This window comes from Crocodylus porosus, unplaced genomic scaffold, assembly GCF_001723895.1.
Source record: "Crocodylus porosus isolate Cpor-Errol unplaced genomic scaffold, CroPor_comp1, whole genome shotgun sequence".
NCBI classification, from domain to species: Eukaryota; Metazoa; Chordata; order Crocodylia; family Crocodylidae; genus Crocodylus; species Crocodylus porosus.
The window spans coordinates 4,731,791-4,752,740 of record NW_017728914.1 but is presented as its reverse complement, the minus strand read 5'-3'; the positions used below and the strand labels follow the sequence as shown (position 1 = coordinate 4,752,740).

The window sequence follows — 20,950 nt, the reverse complement described above, 5'->3', positions numbered from 1 at the left end:
ACCTGGGCATAAGCGATGGGGCTATGCTTTTTTGGACAAGAAATTGCTATGACAGTTGCTCTTTTGAAAGTATACTGCTTACATACCTATGCAATGTATACGTGTCACTGGTGTTAATGTTAACAGGTTGTATTACTCCTTGAAGTATGTTTTTATGCCTCATAATTGAAAAGGAGGCTAGAAGAAGCACGCATTCAATATTTCAAGCCTGCATACCACCAGTCTCTCTGTTTTAGTAGTCATGGTTACTTGCAAAATAGAAACTGAGAGCAAACTTCTGGAGGCTTGCCTATTTTAGCCTTTGCTAGTAGAATTTTCATTACTTGAATTCATCCCTATAGAGTTGTGAGTGTCCAGATCCTGCTGTTTTTGACTGACAGGCTGATAATGCATTAAATAAACCAAGCTGGGGGCAACAGGTCCAGCAGTGTCTGTATCAGACTATGAGATATAGAGCCTTGGAGATAAATTTTCTGCTTCTGTCATCTCTGCCAGGATAGATGCTTAGCCTTGACTGATAAACCCAGACCTAAAATGTAACAAGTGCTTCTCTTAAAACCGTTCTTTTACACATGCAGAACAACAGTGGCTGATTAATCTGTAGCATAATAACCTTAAGGTGAGAGGGGATTCTCAAATCCAAATGTTCCTTTTACATAAAAGACATGAAAAACTTGTGGTTTTATTTTTTTAAGAATTGAACCCAAATTAACTTCATTTTCTTGACAGTAGGAAGCTTCCTTTAAAACTTTACAAGTTTCAGAGCCACAGTTATAGTAGAGTGTCTTCAGCATACTCAAAAGAGTAAATTTGTCTGATACCTTGGGGAGGGTTCGGGGGTCCATTTAAACCTTAACTTACAAAAGCTAAGGGCTGAGAGAATCGGAGGGAGTGCAGTCTTCTCTGCAGAGACCCTTTTGTAGCCTTTCACTTTTCTTGAACAGATTGCTGCTCTTGCCAGACTGTCATTCATGTTTGTCTACGTTACAAAACTCATCAAGCTTATTTTCATTTGTGACCTAAATCAGGATTTTAGCTGAAGTCTCTAGATACTAAAAAAGAGCATAGTAAGATGCTAGCCTCCCTAACCTGGTATAACTTCCAATTTTTTTGCATTCGTTGCTAATTTCCAAGATCCCTTGAGTAAATCAGTGTGCTTTTCCTGTCTGATTCATTCAGTGCCATCGTGACATGTTTGACATCACCATCACTTCCATATTTAGTGAGTTATATTTAAGAAAACGGGTTGTGACATTTTTTTAATGAATCAGGTGAAAAATGAATTTTATAAAACAAGGAACATCTGTTGCTTACATAGTTTAGATCAGCAGCTTTGGGAAATGGTACACAGAACTGAAAAGGTACAGTGAAAAAATGTGTATGTTAAATTTTGAGTTAATTGGCTGCAACTTTTTTTGCGTGTAACAACAATCAGGATTGTCCTTTTGATTATTCTTGATTTCTGGTGCTATAGCAATCTGGGCTGTTCCCAGTTAATTTTCTTAAAACATGGGATGGTGCTAACGTAGGGAACGATTCTAAGATCACAGTCTTATTATACTCATAGAGGGATTTTGAGTCTTTAAATCGAGCCAGTAACTTGTGTAATACTCTTTCACTTCAAAACCTCATTATGGCAATGGTGCACAAGACCTCATTTGGCTTGCTGCATGCCTTCAACCAGGGCTTTGGCAAGGGTTTTAAGGAACACTGGCTGAAGCTATGTTCAGCCTCAGCCCTTCTAAAATAGAATACTTCGAGGTGAATACTCAAACAAGCCAGCTTCAACTTTCTGCAAGTGTTAAGGTGCATAAAATGTAACTGCTCATAATATATCTGGAAGTGAAAGCAAGTTGGACATGAGCACGACTGAAGGACTTAATTATTTCTTTTGATGGAATAGTTACAAAATTACATTGGCTAACTCTGGCTATGAAATTCATAAATTTAACCTACTGATTTTAATCGTATAACATAAAAACAAGCAAATATGTTTTACAGGTTATTAATGCTGCGTTGGCTTTGGCTGCCAAACCACAAAGTAAACTAGCTCAAGAAAACATGGATCTCTTCAAAGAACAATGGGAAAAGCAAGTCCGTGTGTTGACTGATGCTGTTGATGACATCACTTCCATTGATGACTTCCTGGCTGTGTCGGGTAATAAGAGTTCTAATATTATACAAAGAGGCCACCAACTTTCTTTTGGATTTGATTTAAAAAATGATAGTTATTCCTATATTTCAGAAACTGTTTATTTTTTGCTGCATTTTGCAGATGTAAGGTCTTAGTGAAGTTGTGATTCATCTTGGTTCACAAGCATGAAAGTATAGTAGTGTGTATGAAAACAAAATGGGATCTTGATACAGTGAGAACAAGATATGGCTCAGTTGTAAAAATTGAATAAGGCAGTTTAGCTTTGGTGGCGCTACAGGGTGTATAAAACGTATAGAAGAATATATTTACTGTCAATTTGCAAAAACAGCAGTGTAAATGTAATGAAAGATGTTTAATGTATAAATACATTTTAATTGACATGCACACTAGAGACACTAAAATAGCTTTACGAAGTACTCTGACACACAAATTATCATTTTAGCTCTTAAAGGCTCACCTGAGTATGAACAGATAGAAGTAGAAAATATTTTAGTGCAATTTAATTCTGAACTAGCAAAAATAAATGCGTTCAGTTCACCTTTCAAAAATTCTTCTAATTATGTAAACACAGACTGATAAACACAGTGAATTGCATTCATAGAGAAAATGTGTTCTTAATGAAACTCTTTATCCTATAGCAAAAAATTTCAGTTCTGCCTCAGAATTCAGCAGATAATTCCCTTCTTTAATGAAGTACTTGCAAAGGTGTTGTCTATATAAACCAAAGTAGGACATATAATTCACAATCAGTGCAGTCCTACTAGCAGGTGTACTCTAGAAATAACTGGCATTTATTTTCATGTCATCTAATCCTCCTAGAGTTAAGATTTAAACTCTGAGTTAGATCTACACAAATTTCTACTGCTGTTACTAGTGCAGTACCAAAGATCTAATTTTCTTAATGCAAGAATAGCCTGAATGTCATAAAGGGTCTAAAAACTCCAGTATTTAAAAGGTTTCACGAAGTTGCCATGCTTGAGAAATGTCAGTTTAAAAAGTAGTTTTAAAAAAAGTGCAAGCAGCTTTTCCACCAGGAATGACCTACATCTGAACTAGATAGTAAACTTGGCGTTCCAGTGTCCCACATTGTGTACGTGTTTACGTGCTTGGTCGGTCTCTTTCTCTTTCTCTCTCATATTTAGAAATAAAATAAACAAAACTTTTGGATGAAACTTTGTTCCCTTGGATGAAACTTTGCTCCCGTGCTGAGCATACTACATGCCCAGAAGAGGCATTGCATCAGTTTACCCAGCTTGCCTAATGTCTGTATAGATTGCGCACTTAAGCAAGGCTTTTAAACACTTTACCTAATAGCTGACTGAATGCGGGGGGGAGGGATTTTTAGTGCTTTAATCTGAAGCACTGCATTTGATTAGTGTTTTTAATCTAATAGTTGATTCGATCTGCTATTAAATAAGTACCCAAAAGCCCCACTGAAGCACGCAATCTATGCAGATGTTGGGTGTGCTGGATCAAACTGTCACGCTTATAAAGTGCTGGGTTTTGGTGGGGGGGTTGTTTGGTTTTAGGGGGGCTTCACATCTGTCAGCAGCCAGAAAGACTTTGTATCTAACAACTTTGTGTGTGCAACATAGGCACCGAAATAAAGAAGCATAGTTCCAGAAAAGAAGACTTATTTAAGAATTGCTGTCTCTGCAATTCCTGTCTTAATCAAGATATGCTAACAGGTCTTTATAATGTGCTTAAAACACTCAAACTGGATCTAGCCTGCCCCCTTCCTACATCCTTTCTCTTCCCCACAAAGAGAAACTAGTACTAATCCATTAGAGAGGAACAGGATATTGTCAGCATACTCTTTAATCACTCTGAAGAGTTCCAGGGTCTTGACACTGGCCTTGGTGAGACATTAGGAATTTGAAGTACCTCTCTCTGGAGCAGGGACTATGAACAAGAAGAAACATTTACCTCAAGTAAGCTCCTGACATACCAAGTGTTTTCTTGGAAATACTGGATCTTTGAAGATGCTTAAGAGCATTCAGTAAATGGACCATGTATTTATATTCATTGAATTCTTAAGATAAGTTTGAAATTTAGCAATGGTGCTACAGATTCTTTGAACTTCATTTGACAAAGACATTCTTATAATTTTTTTTTTCCCGTTTGTGTACTAAAACTGAAACCTTTTTGTATAACGTAGTGGTGGGTATAATTTTGAGGCAAACTCTAATTGGAGAGTTAAATACTTTCTTACACTAATAGTCTTGTCATAATGGGTATAAACTGAAAGGATCTGTGTATGTCCCTTATCTAGCTTGGTTCTTGACTGTTCTGCACAGGATCCTGTTTCAGGTGAAAGGCTGCCCAAATTCTGAGCAGCTGAGGTCTGCACAGGCCATAAGGCCACTTCACCCCCAAGGGTAGGGGTAGGAAACAGAAGTTGGAGAGGGGCAAGTGGGACTGGAGACCCCAGCAGCAGTGGTGGTGGGAGAAGTAGCAGTGGCAATCCTTTGTTTCGGAAGTGATCTCTTCCACAGCTCATTGATGGGTCTTGAGATAACTTAAGAGTCCAGTCCTTGAGCCACAGATCAGTCTGCAAAAGCTGTAGGTCTTTCTACAGGGCAAAGTAGGCCGCAGTCTGGACTTTCTTTCCTTTTTCTTCCTCTGTGCTCACTTCTCTGTTTCAAAGGCAAAGACGTTTTACCTTGAAGTGAAGTGCTACATGCTTGAAGTTGTGGTGCCATTGGAGTCAGTAGCCTGCTCCTCCCAGCTCTTGAGGTCAGCATCTGTTTTTTTGAGGTATGTGTCTTTGTGGCATTTCCTCTGGCTACTGTAAGATCTCGGGCCACAACTAAGCTGGGTGTAGATCATTTCTTTTGGGAGTTGAGTTGGGCATTCCAAAAAGTTATATCAGTCTAAAAATGATCAACCCAATCTAAGTTGGACTACCTTCAAGGTAGAGTTAATTTAGATCAGGTTAGCCACTTTTCAACTGATCTAACCTTCTTGGAACTTCTGTACAGTTCATACTTAGATGGACCTAGCTAGGGACCTAAGTGTGAGGTCTGCACATTGGGTGAGCTAAGTTTGAGTGGGACACCATTTTTATCATGCTCTAACCTCCCCCTAACTCCCCCAGATATCTTTGTTGGAAAATCTGTGATCTGGCTTGTATTCTTATAGTCAGCATTAAGCTGTCACAGTACAGTTCACCCTCTTGCGCCCATATTATTCACTTGGCTCACTGACATTCGTTTTATATGAGAAGGCTTTCAAGAGGTATCTGGCATCACTTGTACATTGAGGAAATATGAACAATACAATAAACCATATGTTTTGTTCTAAAAGATGTTGGATTTTTTTTTTTTTACTGATTTGAATTCCATGCTTTTTCTTCATCAAAAACTGGTTATACAGTGGGTCCTGGCATCTAGTTACCTCATCTCTGTTCAGTGGATTGTCAAAATACACACATACTTTCTGCTGTTATGGCCACATTTGATCCTCTGTTGAAATGTGAGATGGTGGTACTTTCAGAAGCTTTTGAAATAATGTCACCTGGAACTTGGTAGCCTTATGTAAGTTTAGCTCAATTTTTTTTCCTATAGAAATCCCTTCCAACCTTTTCAAATCTGACAGTCAACTCCATACACTACTGTATTCCTTTTCATTCCTAATACAGATAGTAAAATAGCCATTTTGCAATAGTCTAGACAAGGAAAGAAATGTGAGTTGGCACGATTAGGTCAATGGTAGGTAGCATTTGAAACTTTATGAAGTGACAGAATGAAAATGCCTCGCTAACCTTGTTTTAACGTAGTTATTTTTCAGTATGACACTACAACATTGAAATAGTACAGCTGGATTAGCATAGTGGTACTAGATGTGGAAAACTGATATCTAACTGTTTGAAAATGTGATTTTTAAGAGCTGAGATTTTAAATGGAGATATCCACATCCTGTAGGGAGCCCTGGAAATCTCTACTTGAGCTCTTTATAATTGTGTATTTCATTATTTTGTTCTGCTTTTTTTCTGTGAACGTTTAAGTATGTTTTATCAGTTGAAATAGTCTTACATTTCAAATATTTTAAAAAGTAAAATGCAAACAGAACATTGGAGCGTTTTGTACTTGTTGAGTCTGGGCAAACAAACGCACCATTTTATCCACTTTAAAGAGAGGTGGGGACATCTCAGGAGCACACATTAACCAGGTCTGCATCATCCTGTTGCGATACAGGTTAGCTATATCACCTTAACTTTGACTGTGAAGGAAGCAGAGTTGGTGGTTTTGCTATACTTGTACTGCAGCAGGATTATGGAGAACTTCAAATTGCATTGCAGCAGCTGCATGGGTAATATTTGCTATCAATACAATCGTACGGTCTATTTATACCCTTTGAGAACTAGTGAGTAATACCAAGTACACTTTTATTTGTAAAAAAAGAGGAGCCTGAAAGAACTCTTCCTATTCAAATTATTGCATTTTTAATTAACTTAAATGATTATTTCCCATCTCTCCTTTAATGTTGCCATGTAGTAGGATCTGATTTTGTGCTTGTAGATTTATGCAAAAAGATTGCGCAGAAAGGGAGTAACATCCTATTAACAGGTGTTGATTCTGTTAGAGAATGCTGATGGCTTTAATGAGTTGTGGGGACAGATGGCAAATGACCCCATGTCACAAAACTGGGAGAGGTTGTCTGAAAAAATGTTGGGTATGGGCATGAGCAGTCCAGGGGGAAAACCTGGGAGCTGACAAGATGGGAGTGAGTTGAGCTGCCCTTAGTTTGTGTGGTGATTCAAGTGTGTGTATTGTTGGGTGGGAGGGGTGGGCTTAACATAATGTTTGAACTTGGTTTTTGAAAGGCAGGTGCTTAGTGACTGCAACAAACTGCTTTGGGGAAAAAAAATAAAAACAACCCTCCAAGAAGTGGTTGAAGATTTGATCCTTTTTCTTTTATAAAAGCTTTGGACTCCAAATATATTGCTGTACAGGGTAGGAAGGAAACTGTTCCCATCTAAAGTCATCTTCTTTTACCACCAGAGAATCATATTTTAGAAGATGTAAACAAATGTGTTATTGCTCTGCAAGAAAAAGATGTTGATGGTTTAGACCGAACAGCTGGCGCAATTCGTGGACGCGCAGCTAGAGTCATTCATGTTGTCACTTCTGAAATGGATAACTATGAACCTGGAGTCTACACAGAAAAGGTGTTAGAAGCAACCAAGTTGCTGTCCAATACAGGTAGGAATAAATTACTCTTTGTTGTTTTGGTTCAAAATTCATCCCCTCCAACACAGTGGCAGGGGACAGGGGGTCAGACCCATGCCCCTTGCCTCTCCTGCCTGCCCCTTTTCTCCCCTGCTGCCTGTATGCAGCCTGTGTGCACTGCTTGTGCCTGTCACCTGCCCCAGCTCCCAGTTCTGAGGCACTTAGCAGCAGTGGCAGCAGCTTCAGCTGAGCCAGGCCAGGGAAGAGCAGCAGTAGCAGATCCAGGCCTTGCTGGGTCAGGGACATAGCCCAGCCAGAGCTGAAGGAATGCGGCTGGATGGAGGGTCCAGCTGCACAGTCTTCCCTGCGCTCCATCCAAAACATACAGATCAATTTCTCTAGCCGCATGTCCCATCCCATGCTGTATGAACCACCCTGGCCGGCGGCAGGTGCTCGAAGCTCAGAAGAGGCTCCCGCTTCCTATGCTGACTAGGTGGGGAAGGGACAGGCTTCATTTTAGATGCAAATAAATACGGTGATAGGATACTCTTAACAATTTGGGCTCGGTATCAGCTATGCTCTATGCAGTATTTTCCTCAATGAGTGGTGTTTGCAGAATGGTTGCAAAATTAGGATTTTTTTTTGCTTTTTTTTTTTTTTAGCCTAAAGTTTTAGCAGTAATGAAGGATTTATTGTTCAGTGTTTTTATTATTAAACATGCATCTCTATTTCATTAACTGAAGTCAACAAGATGTTAGCATTTAGCAGTGCAAGTCTCAGTCAATGAGCAAATTTTAAAAGATGAGCTGATCACGTTGAATTATTTCACAAAGCTCAATTCTGCAGCCTCCTCAATGACTGATTGGATTAGATTGGTCAAGTGTTGCAGCTGCTGGTTACTGGTGTCATCTAAAGAATTTAGACGGGTCTTGTTCTGAGGAAGAAATATGAAGATGAGTGGACACAAATAATAAACTTCAATCTATTCCATTTTTCCCTTGAATTAATATATAATTATAAATTAAGGAAAATTAAATTACTTACATTTATTCATTTGTTTTGAAAAAGTGTTGTAAATAAATATGTTCTCATTTGCTAGCTAGAATTTGGGTTTAATGTGTGGACTTGCTGGCCTAGAATCTGTCTATGGTTCTCATATTGCACCTATGTAAACTTTAAAAAAGGAATCATGGGGGGAGAGGGAGAAGAACTATAATAAGTACAGTATTCTCCTCTTCTGTGTGAAATAAGCTCTCCATGAGGATGAATTGCCTCATTTATTTCAGTAAGATGCTAAATCTGAACCTAAAGATCAGCTGAGGTAGTGCCATTTAAACATTCTTTGCTGATGATCATACATAGCAAACACTTCTCTTGTCCCACAGTCCCTAACTGCCCTACACATCTCCCCAGGTGCATTCTCCTGCTTGCTCCCCTCCTCAGCCGTATAACCATCTTCCTTGAAATTGTGTGGTTAATACAAAAAAATTGTGGAATGTCGCTAAGTTGCGGGGGGAGGGGGAAGGAATTTCAAAGCAGTGATGCACTGATAACTTTTCATCTTTAATAGCCAAATGTTCTAAACTTAAACAAGAGTCTTGCAAGAGTTCCAGCCTCAGGGCTTTAGATATTATCCATCCTTCATCAGGATATGTGGCAGAGACTGGGAAGGTTGTGGGAGGCCACTGCCAAATGTCATTATTCCTTTTATGTCCTTAATTCAGTTATGCCACGTTTTACTGAGCAAGTGGAAGCTGCTGTGGAAGCACTGAGTTCTGACCCTGCTCAGCCAATGGATGAAAATGAATTTATTGATGCTTCACGACTGGTGTATGATGGAATTCGAGACATCAGGAAAGCTGTACTGATGATCAGAGTGAGTGGCTACAGGCTTTACTTATTTTAAACAGCATTCTGCTGTCACTGATTTTGCTCAACATTTAGTGAACTAAATGAATCACTCCCTATGCAGAGAAGGGAAAGGTTTTCACGTGTATCATATAAACATTCTAAATCTAGAAGCTGTTAATCAGCTTCTAAATAAAGTGTTCTTTATAGAATACTTCAGAATGTGTGTTTTGACTTGCACCTCAAACTTTGTTAAATGGATCTGAACATCAGTAGTCTGAGCTGAAGCACTAAACACCTTTGATGGGTTTTTTTTTATAATGCAGTGGTAATGTATTTTTATTTGTATGCTGTAACTAGTGACTTGTGACTTAGGTAATTGTAGCTAGACCCTTGCTACATTCAATTTTATATTTTGATCATTTTAAGATTTTTGTGGTTAAATTAGATCTCTTTCCTTTAAGTACCTTTTTATAAGAATTTCATATTAGTTATTGAAAAATAAGATTGGGTTCCATGTAATAGCTACCCTTGTCTTTAGATGCCTTTATAAATTAGCAATGTAAATACATGTACACTAGCTTATTTTTAAAGGGCTTTTCTGTGCCTGCAGTTTGCAGACACAGTTTATACAACCAACCTCCTGAGCTTGTGAAAGTCAGCTTTCCTAAAGTTGAGGATTTCTGCATTGCTGACTGATTTGCCAGCTTTGCGATGGATAGAGAAAGTGATCAATTTGTGATCACTGTCACTGAGCTTCCCTTCGATCCTCAGGTTACTGACTGGATCATTCCCTTTGGCCAGTACCAGACCCAGCAGCGCCTGGTCTGCAGACTTCTAGAGTCAAACAGAGTTCACCAATGCAAGCGAGGAAGCTTTGTGACTGATCAGATTTGGCTGAATGCTCTTCCCATGAGATGGTTCAAGTCACCCATGACAACCATGTACTGAGAGGCATGCAGCCTCTGCCAGTTCCCTAGAGAGTTCATGGTCAAGCTCTTCCTCCTGGTTAGGAGGTCTGTAATAGACCCCTATAGTTATATCCCCTTCACTATGTTCTCCCCATATTCTAACCCCAAGGGTCTCAAGTCATCCTCCTTGGGTGCCAGTCTCAGCTTGTAGGGAAATGTACTGCTCCTTCACATAGAAGGCTACAACCCTGACCTCCTTTGCAACATGACCACTCCCATACAAGGTATAGCCATCAATACCTGTGGTCTGGTGATAGGTAGGGTCCCACCAGGTCTCTGTTATCCCTGTGAGATCATATGCATTTTTACTTAGCAGAAGGGCCAGTTCCTCCTGTTTTGTTCCCCATGCTCCTGGCATCTGTGTACAGGCAGCTAAACTTCCCTGTCCTTTTAGAGTCCCGTCTTTGGGCTGGGGTAGGAGCGAGTTCCATTCTGTTACCTGACTTACTGATTCCATGGTTGCTACTTCCAGGGCGTCCATTAGTGATTGTCTACCCATCCCCTGGAGATCTTAGTCTAAAGCCCTGTCAAGCTATTGTTCACTAGTTGCAAATATGCCTTAGTAACGAGTTATTCTCTACCATGTAACCACAGAACACAAATACATGTAAGAACCATTGCAATATTTATCTTCTAGCTTCGATTCCTTAAACTTCGCATAACAGAGCAAAGGAAGGTGGAACTACTGTGGAAATCATAAAATGAATTCCCATTAGCATTGATATTTACCCCTTTGCAGCTTTGATGGAGCACCAATATTAGCTGGCACACCAATATCTCTTTGCCAGGCTACAAATGAATTTTATTCACTCCCTGCTATAAGTGAGGTTGCTCAGGACATGGAGGTACAGCTGCCAATTCTGTGTTTTCAGCAATTAGCAGAGCTGGCAGTGCCAGGAAACCTGGCTCATTCCCTTGTGCCCCTCATCTGTGCTGGGGAGAAACCACATCTATGATGTCAGGGTGCCATGGTTTTATTGGAACTGCCAATAGCTGAAGGCAGTTCAGTAGTGACACATCAGTGACCTAAAAAAAAGTCAAAATGTGAAAACACTTCAGTATTTGTTAGCTGAAGGGCTTTAGTTGTAGAACTAATTTAGAATAGAATAGAGCCATCAAAACAGAGATAACAGAGCACCGTTTTACAGGATTCTGTTTCAGATTGGAACACAGAAGCATCCCTGCCGTCAAAGGGAATGCTGCTGAGCAGATCGGAGTAAATAAGCTATTTAAAGTTGAAACGTAGATCGGTATGGCAGAACTCACTGACTGATGCTTCATAGTCTCTTGAAAAAGTCCCTCTTGCCTGATAACTTCTTTTGGTTTCTATTTTTTGGTTGTTTTTTTTTACCCAAAGCTAAAGTTAATATACTGAATCTATGGTGGGGGGAAGATCTTGTTTTATTGATAAGTATTTAGTTTCTTGCCTCCCTGTTTAAAAACAATGGTATCAGCCACATAATAATTCACCTCAGTTGGGTGGTGTTTTTGTTTCTTTTTGTATATGTGTGTGTGTGGTGGGGATGAGACTAGAGGATACGTTAAGGTCCAAAGCCTTCAGACCATGAATGCCTTTTTAATGTTAGTATCAGTTTTTAATCTTTTTTCAATATTTTTTGCTAATTAGGCATGTTACAAAACAAAAGATTTTCCCTCTGCTTTAAAGAACATCCTGTAAATTCCTTTTCCCTGGCTGTAGAGGTGTTCACTCGTGTGTTTCAGCATATTTATTCTGGGAATGAAAGGCTTCTCTTCTGTGATGGAGAGGCTCTAGAAAACTCTAGGTTTAATATCCAAATAATGTCTTTTTGGTGCCAGTCAGTTAATGTGATCATCAATAATCATCATTTGCATTGCAAGATAGCTAATCAGCATGGCTCCTAGTTTTCTGTGATAAAAAAAATTCCAAAATGTTCTGATTTAAAACAAAAACAAACCCCCAAATCCATATTTTTCCATGATTAAAATGAAACACCACTATGTACACACATACACATGCACATATGTGTACACACACATATACACACCCACACAGATCTAGTGGCATTTTGTTTTAATCATGGAAAAATGTGGATTTGGGGCTTCTGGGGGGAATTTGTTTTAATCAGAAATTTTGGATTTTATTGGAGAAAACCAGGATCCCTGCTAATCAACACGTTTATAAAGTGCAAATTGTAGGCAAGAGATTGGCTGGAGTAGTGTGTTAAGATCTTTAAACCTTTTCATAACAAACTTGCATTTATCAAGTTTCTTATAATTTGAGCTATGAAAAATGATCATGGAAAAAGTACCAGCTTAGACAAAGATGTATTATTTTTACTGTTAACAGATGTTGTTTAAACTTGTTAAAAAATTTTCTGTAGTTTTAGCTATACCCTCCTAGCAGTAAAAATAACCTCTAAGTGAGCTGGAATTAGGTCAGCTGTGTTTAGCCTACAGCATGAAAGTTGGTCCTACTAACTACAAATCTGAAGCTTTTCCCGTAGGCAAAGAGCAAATTTTGGTTTACTGTAGCCATTGTTAAATCTACGGCTACTTTGGTTTTTAATACTTCTAAAAAGTGCATCCACTGCTGTTGTGAAACAGGCTTTAAAGTTTTATGGGACTTCATCTTTGGGATCTCCGAATAAAGCAGTTTAATACAAGATAGGGTACATTCTGCTGTCTGATTAATGCAGCTACCTTGTTCAGATATCCAAGACCTTGAGAACAACACTCCTAACATTATTCCATATTTAATGTAACACAGCCTTTTATAAGTGCACATTGCCAGTTTGAGCAGTCTGACATATGCAGCCATGTAAACAAAAACAAAAAATGTTAAAAGAAAAAAGAGAGAGAGAGAATCCTCACTTGTCTTCAGATGAAAACCTTAGATAATCCACTCTATTTATCCCATCTCTTCTCTCTGTCTCTAATATCAAACAGTTCACAAGACAGTATTTTTGTTGGTTTTGAGAGGCAATTTCAATTATGTTGAGCTTAGCTTTGACATGTTGAATTATATCTTGTTTTTTCTTCCCTCAGACTCCTGAAGAATTAGATGATTCTGACTTTGAGACTGAAGACTTTGATGTCAGAAGCAGAACAAGTATTCAGACTGAAGATGATCAGCTTATTGCTGGGCAAAGTGCTAGAGTAAGGAAAACATTTAAGCACTACATCCCCTTCCTTAGAAGAAAAGCTTTAACTTGCTCTGGAAACCCAATTCAAATCTGTCACTTAAGAAGCTTGGTCTTGTGTCTTCCTCTTTTAGAAAATGTTAGGTAAAAAAACTGACATTAATCTCTTCTCTTCACCTGCCTGAAAAGAAGGTTAAGTGACATGTTACACCTGAAAGGTATCAAAAGTCTGTCTTGTTTTGGGCATTGTGAAAGGCCAGAATTCTCTGGATGCTGATAAACTTTTTCTTCACGGATCCAAAATAGCTGCCTCCATTTTTAATGAGGTGGGATTTTTTTTAGTGAGGAAATACCATATTTACTTGAATGTAAAATGACTCTGATTATGAGATGATTTTCTACCCCTCACCCTGCCGGTAACTAGATTCTATATATGGAAAAATTATCAGTTTGATTATAATTGTCCAGGTATAGAATCTATTTATTGGAGGTTTGTCTTTAATTTGTCCCCCTCCCACTGCTACAAAGGGGGAAATAAATCTGGAGGTCAGGTAGCCCCTTAGCTGTCTACCTACCTACCCTCTCAAAAAACCTTCCCCCTTCTGCTCCTTCCCTTACTGCTTTACTGTAAGACCCTGCTCTGCTTGAGCACATGGAAGTGAAAAGCAAATTTGAAAAAATGACCTTGAAATAAACATAGCTATAGTAATTTGTATATAGTACCTATAGCCTCACATGGCTTGAAATGCTGTTGAAGCTGCTGAAGCCAAGCCCAGTGAATTACATGGCAAATCATTGTATTTTTTGCTACTTAAAGTTGTGTAGAATCCCTTTCTACACAACTTAAATTGGTTATTAGTGAAAATATTCTAAAAAGCCACCATACAAATGACTAAGGCTGTATGTATGGAACAATCACTTTTTTTCAGGCTATCATGGCTCAGCTCCCTCAAGAACAAAAAGCTAAAATTGCTGAGCAAGTTGCAAGCTTCCAGGAAGAAAAGAGTAAATTAGATGCTGAAGTATCAAAATGGGATGACAGTGGAAATGATATTATTGTTCTAGCAAAACAGATGTGTATGATCATGATGGAAATGACAGACTTCACCAGGTGAGCTTTTTTCATCTATGTAATCTTGTAAACATATTAACTTGTTTAAGGGCATTTATTGGCTGAGTAGTTGGTAGTAGTACTGCATGCATTGCAGTATTGCAAATGCAGTTCTGACTGTCAGTGCAAACATTTTAAATCCCTGCCTTCCTTACAGCTTTAGTTTGCCTGTAACAGATTTGCCTGTGTAGCTGTCGTAGAACAAATTGACAAATTGTCACACAGTGCCCACACAGTAAAATTGATTTAGCTAATCTGCAGATGTGCTGTAACTACCACCTGTCATTGTTCCTTGAATTCTTCCTCCTATCCCCACTCTGTATCCATCTGTTCCCTTGTATTTGTCCCCACCCCAAAGAACAAATAATTTCTGTTCTGTTTGTACAGCACCTACCTCTGTGGGGTCTGAAGTGTTGCAAAAATGGTGTTAGTTTGGATTATTGTTATCAATCTTGAAACACCTTATTGCATTTTCAGTTAACTTTAAAGGTTTATTCACCAAGTGCTTTCTTAGCACTTGATAAAGCATTCAAAAGAAGGTAGCTGCAGCATGATTTTCTGACTTCTGAAATGTTACCTTCTATAATCTTCTGTATTCGTTTTTGAAACAGTAGGTAAAAGTAATTTAATGAAAGTAATCTTTTTTTTCATACAACAAGCCCTTTATAAAGTTGATGCCTAAAGCTTTGTAAACTCATCAATACTATATGACTTAAAAATGAGAGAATTATATAAGTATTTTTAATCATTCCCCATGAGCTGCTTGCTTTTATTGTAGAGGTACACCTTACCCAAGCAAGTACAATTTACTTAAGGAGTCTGTTCAGCAACAATACACAGAATGAAAAAGAAACAAACACAATGAGGTATGCAGTACCAGAAGGTAAACTCTTCTTTGCTCTGTGTTTTGTTTGTTTGTTTTTAACAGAGGTAAAGGTCCACTAAAAAATACTTCAGATGTAATTAGTGCAGCCAAGAAAATTGCAGAGGCTGGATCGAGGATGGACAAGCTGGGACGTACAATTGCTGACCATGTAAGTTCTAATTCATCTCAGTAAGCGTCCAATATAAATTAGGCGTAATAAGGCATCTTTTCTAGTTTGGATCCAAAAAAGCTTGGTTTTGATGTACATTATCTAATTTTTAGAATTATTTGCTGAAAAACTCTTTTGATCATGTTTTCAATTTCTCCATTGCTCATCAACACAATCTACAACCCACAACACGTGCAGCAAAAATTGTTCAGTGATTTAAATTTAGGACTTCCAACTTGCACAGTAGCTACACACTTGCTTTGCTTCATGTTATGCAGTATCTAGGTCAGTTTCCTTAAATAAGCAGAATAGAATAGAATCTGGTTTTTATATAGCTTTTGTCATACTCAGGATATCCCTGAGTGCCTTGCTAAAGCAGTGATGGGACTGTGTAGGCAACACAGTCATTATGCTCCCAGTAATAGATCAGACATGTTCTTGATTTTAATTTTTTTTTTTTTGGTGGGGCAGCGTTTGAGGGTGAAGTTACCACTTGGAATTGTATCATGAGATCTCCAACATCTCTTCTGCATGTCTGGATAGAACTAGTTTTCATGTTATCCAAAGGGAAATACCCCTCACTCCTGCTGTGTCAGCATAGTATGTGACAATGGGTTATCGGGCTGTAGCCTGATTAAGTTGCTTAAGGAACAATGTACTATTTGTGCCATCTCCATTTAAGGCACCCACATCACAATAACGAACATAATAAAAATGTTTTAAGCCTTTAAGGTTCTTATCAAAGAATCACAAAGACCTCTCAGGGCTGACTGTCTGATATATCTGCCTATCCTATTCAGCTCTGGTTTTAAAACACTTTTGCTCAACACAAACTTATCTCAAGTACAAGTTCACACCCAAAGTGATACCTAGAGCAGGACTGTTGAATTTCTAAGTGGCCCAGGGGCCACGTGCTGTGCAGACACAGGCAGCCCCCTGATCACCCCTTCCCTCCCAGTGCCCTGGTGCACTGTAGGCTGTGCCATCCCACCCTACACCCTGGAATGGAGGCCAGGATTCAGAAGCTAGAGGTGGCAGGGAGAGACTGGAGACCCTGCTGCTGCTGCAATTGGAGTGATAGGCAGTAGTGGCTGAGGGGGAGTTTGGGGCCACTAATTAACCCCTCACAGGCCATCTGTTAGACATCCCAGCACTAGAGAAACTTCCACAGATGGTCATAACAGTCACTGCTCAGAAGGGGTCCCAAGATACAGGAAGGTCAGGTTTGAGGTTTACCATTAGCAAATGTGAATTTGTACAGCTCTGACTAATTTTTTTTCAGTGGTCTTCTGAACATGAATACATAGCAGGAGGTTGAAAAGCAGGCATATTTCATTAAGATTTAAAATAAATGAAGAGTTCCTTAATGTTTCATCTGGTTTCCAGGGACAGCTGTGCTAAACTTAATTTATTAAACAACTCAGGGGTGTGATGGTAGAGAGGTTGTTTCCTGTGAGTATTTCTTATTCCAGTTTCTATCAGCAGTGGGTGGAATTATGACATCAAACGAGTCTTTGAAGCATCAGGAGATGCTGTCTCTTCAGGAAAGTAAGGCAGTATTCCAGAAACAGTTTGCTCTGAGATGTGTTGTGAGGCCTGGCTCAAGTCCTGTATTACTACGTAGTCTGACAACTGCATCCTAGATACAGGTCCTGAGTGTAATGGAATTTCATCTCTGTTCACACAAAAGCATATACCACAAAACTTCAGATATATATTGGGTTACTTTTATTAGAGGAAAAATCCTTGGTTGCTGCTTTTCTTCAAGAGAATAGCCACAGAGGTTAGGGAGATGAGCCACTTCATCATTTTGGCAATATATATTTTTTTCTAAATCCTGCATTCTTCTTCCAAAGCTTTCAGCTTTATATTTCATTGGGCATGCTTATGTCCTCCTAGAAACATGAAGTAGCCTGTTCAGTGTAGAATTATTTAAGTTACAGAAGACCTGGAAGGGGGTATTAATACCTTCCTTTACCAGATGCACCAACTGAACAAAAGGAAGCATTCCCATGTTCTGTTAACCACATGACACCAGGTGAATTGTGACCCCTCATGTAAGTGTGTCAGGAAATCCTAACTCCTTCTGTCAGGTAGTTTTATAACACATTTCCTTTGAAGCCATAAAAGCTATTATCTGAGATATTTCAAGTAGGTTGAAAAGTGTCTAGCCATCAGCTTTCAAATTTTCCCAAAGGTATTCCATCTTTCACTTACAATAGCAGGCTGCTTTTTTAAATGGGGGGAATTGTTAGGAAGATATGAATACCACAAAACTAGAAGTGATTGCAGCAAGACGGGGACTCTCAATAAAATTTGTTCCTCTGTCTATGCTGAAACACTTAAAAGGCACTGACAGTATTTCCTTCGCTTCCTCTCTTTGATAGTTGTAAGTTGTACATCAATTGCAGCTCTTAAAAGGTTGTATGTGAAATCCAAATGAACTGGTTGAGAAGTTTATGCATTGCTCCAGTTTTCCAATAAAATGCTGCAGTAACTTCTAGCATCCACAGTGACCCTTCCTAATGCTCAGACAATATACAGGCTACTTAGGGGAAAATATACTGTAATATAGGTTTACCACTTTCTCATTTGACAGGTGCTGTCCAGGACCATATTGTTATCCTGCAGCAATAAATGCCTCCTACTAAATGTTCTTTACAGGTTCCATAAATAGAGTGAAAAAGCCAGCTGCTCTTCATGCAGTGACTTTGTCTCTGGGTCACTGGCACAGCATTATGGTTTAACCTACAAACTAATTACAATAATATTTAGAGTCTCAGTTGGGGGTATTATTCTAAAAAAGTAAGTTCCTTTTCCTGCCAGCTTGAGGCTATTGATTTTGTTCTGTTAATAAGCAAATTCCATTTGGAGCATTCACTTGGTGTTGTTTTTTCTTTTCATTAAAGAAAAAGGATGGCTCCTCTTTTTCTCTCTGCATGTGTATTTTCTCCAGTTGTCAGTCTGAATGATGAGTTATCCTGAATTTTAACAGCCAGTTTGGTTGAGCTTTTCTCAGTGCCACAGCAAGTTTTCCAGTTATGAACTATTAGGAACTAACTGATAAGTACGAGTGACATGATCATACTTGATCAATTTGGTGATGGGAACCTCCTTGATTGGAACTATGCTAAAGTAAATAAGTGTGCCAGCTAACCAGAGACTGTGTACAGGACAGTAGTTGATACTAAGGGTGTGCAAAGCTTCGCTCACCGATTGGACTCAGAGAAGATTCAGCCCAATTCAGAGGCCAAATCTGTGAATCAAATGGGAAGACCGAAAAAACCCTATGAATTGATTCAGAGTCTCCAAATTAATTCGGGAAATGATTTGGAGATGTGGAGATTCGGAAGGCAGGCTTTCAGGGGAACAAACTAAGAAGGAGGGGGAGCAGGGGAGGAAAGACTGACATGTGTAGCTGGCCAGTGACTGTGATCTTTCCCCGAGTCCCCTTCCAGTGCTCTGGGGGTGGGACGTAGAAACAACATATTAAGCCTCTGTCTGCTGCCTTTCTTTCCCTGTTTGTGAGCTGTTTCTGCCTGAGCAAAAGAAGGGCAGGTGGCTGGCCCAGAAGCAGGTGGGCGGGCAGAGATCTAACCAGCACCAGGAAGGTCACTGCTGTTTTCATCCAAATCTGCCTTAACATACACAAGTGACATGAGTTTTGCTTTTGGCAGTTTGAGGTGCAGTTTCCCAGAAACCCCTGCACCTATATCCTTGAAACGTGGTAGACTTCACACCCTCAGAAGGGGCTACCATCCCTGCTGTTTTCATCCAAATCTGCCAAAAAATGACAGTTATAGGTATTTCAGTGATTCCCCATTATAGCCTATGGCCGAATCACCAAATCTCTCCAAATCAGCTCCAAATCTTTTGAAGCCGATTAAGCCTAATTGAATCAAATACTTCCCTATTCACACAGGCCTACTTAATACCATAGTGAAGATTCAACAGAATTACCCAGAGCATCTACTCACTGACATTCCTTATCTGGTACGTTGTCTTTTCCTCAAAGTCACTGATCTAAGCTTCCCATTTCTCGTTGAGTAACTGTGTTACTAAAATGCAACATGGTTTTGCCACTGATGTTCTATTGATATGTGGTGGAATCAACCAATCAGTCCTATTCCTTACTCATCTTGGCATTTGTTGTCTTGACTGCTGCTGAATATGTAGCAGCCCTCATTCATTGAGTTGTCCACAGAGAGGCCAATGTCTATTTTCTGAGTGGTTTCAGTGCATGTACAATCAAGTAAAGTGTCAGAGCAGTTCATATTATTCCTTCCAATGTGCAATATTTTGCATTTGTCAACACTGAAATAAATCTGCTGTTGTGCAGTTCATTCACTTGTCCTTGTCAACTGAGCTGTTTGGAAGATGGAAGACATTTTGGCAGACATTCAAAAAAATGATTATTTCAGCTCTTCATCAACTTTTCAGCCAACTTTCCAGCCATTCTGTGAATTTTTTACACTGCTCTCTAGTCTTTTAGCTTAAGTACTAAGTGACCACAAACCTTGTTCCCCACAAGATGTGAACAGCAAGGTAGCAGCACCCCTATGCTTTCCTTTCATTTAAAAATGTGTGACCACCTTCTGGGGTTAGAGGAGGATGGCCTCAGACATCCCTTCAGGTTTGGCTAAATCTGTCAAATGCCTCTCTCTCATATGACTGTGTCTTTTTGGTAGCATGCCAGAAATCCTTACTTTTGTCATTACAGTTGTGAGTGTTGCTCATAGGCTCTCACTTAAGCAGTCTGCTCACAGAGTAGGATCTCCAGATAAGACACAGTCTGGCCTGAGGAAAGATGTCCTAGCCTGGGAAGGAAGAGACAATGAATTTGAGTTCTCTATCCTAACTTATTCCTTGGAGTTCTGTCATAGCAAACCAAAGTTTGGGCTGCTTAGCCATGGTATCAATCAGATGATTTTTAGCAAGAAATCACATGCAACCTTTTCGGCTTGTGTTCACAAAGCTCATTTTGAATTTTGACTGATTGCCACGCAAGTTGGCTCTGCCAGTGCTTTCCACATTACACTAACAGTTCAAGGTTAATCCTGTTTAGAAGTTGTTTGGACAGGGTAGGGTTTTCTTTTTATTTCCTGCCTCCACCATATCTGAGCCCAACAGTCTCCAGTAACTACAAAGTATCCATTTTACAGCTAACTTCTTTAAATCTATCAGATCTGGGTGTTCCCGGACGCACCAGCACTTCACCTTGCTGCCACACTGACGTAAGGCATGAGCCACAATCTCGGGCCAGTTTGAAATAGTATTCAAGAAGAGTTATAGAATTAGTTTATCACTATTCGTTAATGCAAGGTACATTCGTGAAAATTACAAACTAGTCAGAAGGGACCAGCAGGCATTGGGGAAGTCCCTGTTCCACCGAGCACTACCAGGAGTGACCAGGAGTAACGGTCACAAGCTGGCAGAGGGTAAATTCAGATTAGACATCAGGAGGTGCTGCTTCACGGTCAGGGCGGCTAGGATCTGGAACCAACTTCCAAGAGAAGTGGTGCTGGCTCCTTTAAGAGG

At 39.4% G+C, this 20,950-nt stretch overlaps 1 protein-coding gene across 1 annotated transcript in view; it reads left to right on the top strand.

Annotated features, from left to right (window-relative positions):
• The window catches only part of CTNNA1 (catenin alpha 1), a 157,320-nt gene that overhangs the window by 130,552 nt on the left and 5,818 nt on the right, over positions 1 to 20,950 (top strand). Inside the window, exons 10-15 of the mRNA XM_019534836.1 lie at positions 2,002 to 2,158; positions 7,159 to 7,359; positions 9,051 to 9,202; positions 13,173 to 13,283; positions 14,197 to 14,378; positions 15,307 to 15,412. Of these exons, the coding sequence (XP_019390381.1) occupies positions 2,002 to 2,158; positions 7,159 to 7,359; positions 9,051 to 9,202; positions 13,173 to 13,283; positions 14,197 to 14,378; positions 15,307 to 15,412 (909 nt within the window). The remainder of the gene's footprint in view (positions 1 to 2,001; positions 2,159 to 7,158; positions 7,360 to 9,050; positions 9,203 to 13,172; positions 13,284 to 14,196; positions 14,379 to 15,306; positions 15,413 to 20,950) is intronic.